Genomic DNA, 5,000 nt, shown 5'->3' with positions numbered 1-5,000 from the left:
TCCTTGCTCCTCATTCTTCTTTCCTTCGTCTCTTTACTCCTCATTCCTCTTCTTCCTCTCTTCTCTTTACTCCTCATTCTTCTTCCTCTCCTCTCTTTACTCCTCGCTTCTCTTCTTCCTCTCCTCTTTTTACTCCTCACTCCTCTTTTTACTCCTCACTCCTCTTTTTACTCCTCACTCTTCTTGCTCCTCACTCTTCTTGCTCCCGTCTCCTCTCTCCTGACTCTTGCTCCCGTCTCCTCTCTCCTGACTCTTGCTCCTCTCTCCTGACTCTTGCTCCCGTCTCCTGACTCTTGCTCCCGTCTCCTGACTCTTGCTCCCGTCTCCTGACTCTTGCTCCCGTCTCCTGACTCTTGCTCCCGTCTCCTGACTTGCTCCCGTCTCCTGACTCTTGCTCCCGTCTCCTGACTTGCTCCCGTCTCCTGACTCTTGCTCCCGTCTCCTCTCTCCTTACTCCCGTCTCCTCTCTCCTGACTCTTGCTCCCGTCTCCTCTCTCCTGACTCTTGCTCCCGTCTCCTCTCTCCTGACTCTTGCTCCCGTCTCCTCTCTCCTGACTCTTGCTCCCGTCTCCTCTCTCCTGACTCTTGCTCCCGTCTCCTCTCTCCTGACTCTTGCTCCCGTCTCCTGACTCTTGCTCCCGTCTCCTGACTCTTGCTCCCGTCTCCTGACTCTTGCTCCCGTCTCCTCTCTCCTTACTCCCGTCTCCTCTCTCCTTACTCTTGCTCCCGTCTCCTGACTCTTGCTCCCGTCTCCTGACTCTTGCTCCCGTCTCCTCTCTCCTGACTCTTGCTCCCGTCTCCTCTCTCCTGACTCTTGCTCCCGTCTCCTCTCTCCTGACTCTTGCTCCCGTCTCCTCTCTCCTGACTCTTGCTCCCGTCTCCTCTCTCCTGACTCTTGCTCCCGTCTCCTCTCTCCTGACTCTAGCTCCCGTCTCCTCTCTCCTGACTCTTCCTCCCGTCTCCTCTCTCCTGACTCTTCCTCCCGTCTCCTCTCTCCTGACTCTTCCTCCCGTCTCCTCTCTCCTGACTCTTCCTCCCGTCTCCTCTCTCCTGACTCTTCCTCCCGTCTCCTCTCTCCTGACTCTTCCTCCCGTCTCCTCTCTCCTGACTCTTCCTCCCGTCTCTTTTCTCCTGACTCTTGCTCCGTCTCCTCTCTCCTGACTCTTGCTCCGTCTCCTCTCTCCTGACTCTTGCTCCCGTCTCCTCTCTCCTGACTCTTCCTCCCGTCTCCTCTCTCCTGACTCTTCCTCCCGTCTCCTCTCTCCTGACTCTTCCTCCCGTCTCCTCTCTCCTGACTCTTGCTCCGTCTCCTCTCTCCTGACTCTTGCTCCGTCTCCTCTCTCCTGACTCTTGCTCCGTCTCCTCTCTCCTGACTCTTGCTCCCGTCTCCTCTCTCCTGACTCTTGCTCCCGTCTCCTCTCTCCTGACTCTTCCTCCCGTCTCCTCTCTCCTGACTCTTCCTCCCGTCTCCTCTCTCCTGACTCTTCCTCCCGTCTCTTTTCTCCTGACTCTTCCTCCCGTCTCCTCTCTCCTGACTCTTGCTCCGTCTCCTCTCTCCTGACTCTTGCTCCGTCTCCTCTCTCCTGACTCTTGCTCCGTCTCCTCTCTCCTGACTCTTGCTCCGTCTCCTCTCTCCTGACTCTTGCTCCCGTCTCCTCTCTCCTGACTCTTGCTCCCGTCTCCTCTCTCCTGACTCTTCCTCCCGTCTCCTCTCTCCTGACTCTTCCTCCCGTCTCCTCTCTCCTGACTCTTCCTCCCGTCTCCTCTCTTCTGACTCTTCCTCCCGTCTCCTCTCTCCTGACTCTTCCTCCCGTCTCCTCTCTCCTGACTCTTCCTCCCGTCTCCTCTCTCCTGACTCTTGCTACCGTCTCCTCTCTCCTGACTCTTGCTACCGTCTCCTCTCTCCTGACTCTTGCTCCCGTCTCTCTCTCCTGACTCTTGCTCCCGTCTCCTCTCTCCTGACTCTTCCTCCCGTCTCCTGACTCTTCCTCCCGTCTCCTGACTCTTGCTCCCGTCTCCTGACTCTTGCTCCCGTCTCCTGACTCTTGCTCCCGTCTCCTGACTCTTGCTCCCGTCTCCTGACTCTTGCTCCCGTCTCCTGACTCTTGCTCCCGTCTCCTCTCTCCTGGCTCTCGCTCCCGTCTCCTCTCTCCTGGCTCTCGCTCCGTCTCCTCTCTCCTGGCTCTCGCTCCCCTGGCTCTCGCTCCTGGCTCTCGCTCCTGGCTCTCGCTCCCCTGGCTCTCGCTCCCGTCTCCTCTCTCCTGGCTCTCGCTCCCGTCTCCCCTCTCCTGGCTCTCGCTCCCCTGGCTCTCGCTCCCCTGGGTCTCGCTCCCGTCTCCTCTCTCCTGACTCTTCCTCCCGTCTCCTCTCTCCTGGCTCTCGCTCCTCTGGCTCTCGCTCCCGTCTCCTCTCTCCTGGCTCTCGCTCCCGTCTCCTCTCTCCTGGCTCTCGCTCCCCTGGCTCTCGCTCCCGTCTCCTCTCTCCTGGCTCTCGCTCCCGTCTCCTCTCTCCTGGCTCTCGCTCCCGTCTCCTCTCTCCTGGCTCTCGCTCCCGTCTCCTCTCTCCTGGCTCTCGCTCCCGTCTCCTCTCTCCTGGCTCTCGCTCCCGTCTCCTCTCTCCTGGCTCTCGCTCCCCTGGCTCTCGCTCCCGTCTCCTCTTTCCTGACTCTTGCTCCCCTGACTCTTGCTCCCCTGACTCTTGCTCCCGTCTCCTCTCTCCTGGCTCTTGCTCCCGTCTCCTCTCTCCTGGCTCTTGCTCCCGTCTCCTCTCTCCTGGCTCTTGCTCCCGTCTCCTCTCTCCTGGCTCTTCCTCTCGTCTGCTCTCTCCTGACTCTTCCTCTGGCTCTTTACTCTTCCTCTCGTCTTTTCGCTCCTGGCTCTCTTCTCGTCTCTTTGCTCTTGACTCTTCCTCCCGTTTCCATTTGATGTCCAGCGACCGTTTCATTCTGTGTCCCCTGGCTGGTTCTTCTCTACTATGTCATCCTGGGAAAAACATGTCCTGCTCTCACATGTTGTGACGAACACTTTTACCATTTCAATCTCCGTTTTTTTTAACTTTGGATTTTTCAATAACGGTTTATCATCAAGCTTTTGCTTTTTGGACCATTTGCATTTTTCAGTCTGCGTATTTTGATCCAAAGTATCATTTCAGATTTTGTTCTAATTTTAGTGCGAGTCGACTATATTTTGACATTTCATTTAGCCACTTTGAACAGTAGAGATTATGGATTTCTTGCATTAAATTTTTAAATGAATTTCATACTTGTTTCGAAATTTTTTTTTATAGATTTTATTTTCCTAAAATTGTTTCTTTTCTGTTATCTAAATATATTTTTACAGCAATCTGTTCCTGGCTAATTTAGCGTTCTGAGAGAGAGAGAGAGAGAGAGAGAGAGAGAGAGAGAGAGAGGTGCACATGAATCATGTAATGAAAACGATCACTAAAATAGTAATAAAAAAAGATAATTAAATTCTCTCTCTCTCTCTCTCTCTCTCTCTCTCTCTCTCTCTCTCTCTAAAATTTGAAATTACTGAATTTTTTTCCTCATCAGACGATAAGCGAACCTTTTTATACCTTTACCCCGTGCCTCGAGAAGGGGTAGGGGTGGGGGGGTTAGTTGGCTCCGAAAATGAGGAAAGTTTCTCTGTGGTTTTTTTGTATATTTAAACTCTGTGCTTCGTCAGCTCTGGACCCGACTTCTTTTAGCCTTTGGTAACTGCTTTTATAAGATAAACCGTCACTTAATTCAGTCTTCACTCTTGAAGCAGTTGGAATAATGTTGCTTTTATCATAAATTTATTCCGGCGGTATTTGATTGAATCTGGAATTATTTATAATTATATTTTTTCAGATATTGAAGGAATGCATAGGACTTATTGCATAGGCCTACTAAGCATTGGGGTTAAAAGGAAATCTGGGTTAGGTGGATCATGACGGTCAGGTTCAACCAACTTCTCTTTGGTGGAACTTTGGAAGCTGTAAGGTATTGGGGGGGGGGGGGGGCGCATTTGAGGTTAAGCTGCCAGTTAGGGTTTATTGCCGAGTAATTGGGGTTTTGCTCTTAACTGAGGTTAAAGTTTATTTAACCAAGCACACGAGTGAGAGTGAGATATATTAAATAAATAGTTTAAAATTAGTGAGAAATGAACATCTATAAAAATTGAAACAATTATTGAGACAAAAAAAAATATATATATATATCAACGTATTATTAGGACAGAAAAGTCAGGATGCCTGAAAACTTTAAATCAATCAATCAATAGGACAGAAAAGCAACTGAGAAATGTTTAGATAGCAGTGGAAAGAGAAAGAATAAAAAGGTGCGACCATTTAAGAAATTGGCCACCACTTGTGGCAAAAAAAAGGAAAATAAAAAACAAGAGAAACGAGAGTCTCTTAGTTTATTGCCAATGACATCGATTTGGACGCGAGAGATGGATAAATGATTGTATCTTTTTTTTCCAAAAAAGATTCTGTTGTCTATCAGCCAACCTTCTTCAAGGCTGAAGGCCGTTTGCAGTCTCTTATTTATTCACTTATTGTATTTGTCTATTTTAAGGCTGAGAGCATCAATAATTGTTTGTTCTTCTCTTGGCTTATATTTCATTTTACCCGCAATCTTTCAATGGTTCAGTCCAATGTTTGAATTTCTTTTTCATAAATGATTTTTTCATAGGCTTAGTCCTGACTGTGTTCATTTGTGTATTGGCAAGATCAGTAAGCTTTTATTAGTCAGGGCCGCCCATACTAGGTTGGTTTGCTGTGAGCGATCAGACAAAAATCTCCCATCACAAATCTGTAGTTGGCCAGCGTGGTGAGGAAAACTGGCCTAACATATGTATTGACAATTTTGAGGCTTTTGTCCTGTATTGGACCAGAAATGACTGTTGTTGTTGTTCAACACACTCCTTTTATCTCTTAAACGTTAAACGACACGGCTAGAATTTTTTATGAGATTATTGCTACCCTTTAAGGAGAGCTAATTATCTGCTTAGACCAAC

The 5,000-nt window shown here is 49.5% G+C and overlaps 1 protein-coding gene across 1 annotated transcript in view; it reads right to left on the bottom strand.

Annotated features, from left to right (window-relative positions):
* LOC137656499 (uncharacterized) overlaps positions 1-2,943 on the bottom strand; it is a 3,794-nt gene extending 851 nt beyond the window's left edge. Inside the window, exon 1 of the mRNA XM_068390673.1 lies at positions 1,984-2,943. Coding sequence (XP_068246774.1) covers positions 1,984-2,943 — 960 coding nt within the window. The remainder of the gene's footprint in view (positions 1-1,983) is intronic.
* Positions 2,944-5,000: the final 2,057 nt, after the last annotated feature.

Source organism: Palaemon carinicauda, chromosome 17 (genome assembly GCF_036898095.1).
Source record: "Palaemon carinicauda isolate YSFRI2023 chromosome 17, ASM3689809v2, whole genome shotgun sequence".
Taxonomy (NCBI): domain Eukaryota; kingdom Metazoa; phylum Arthropoda; class Malacostraca; order Decapoda; family Palaemonidae; genus Palaemon; species Palaemon carinicauda.
This window is presented reverse-complemented; position numbering and strand designations above follow the sequence as displayed.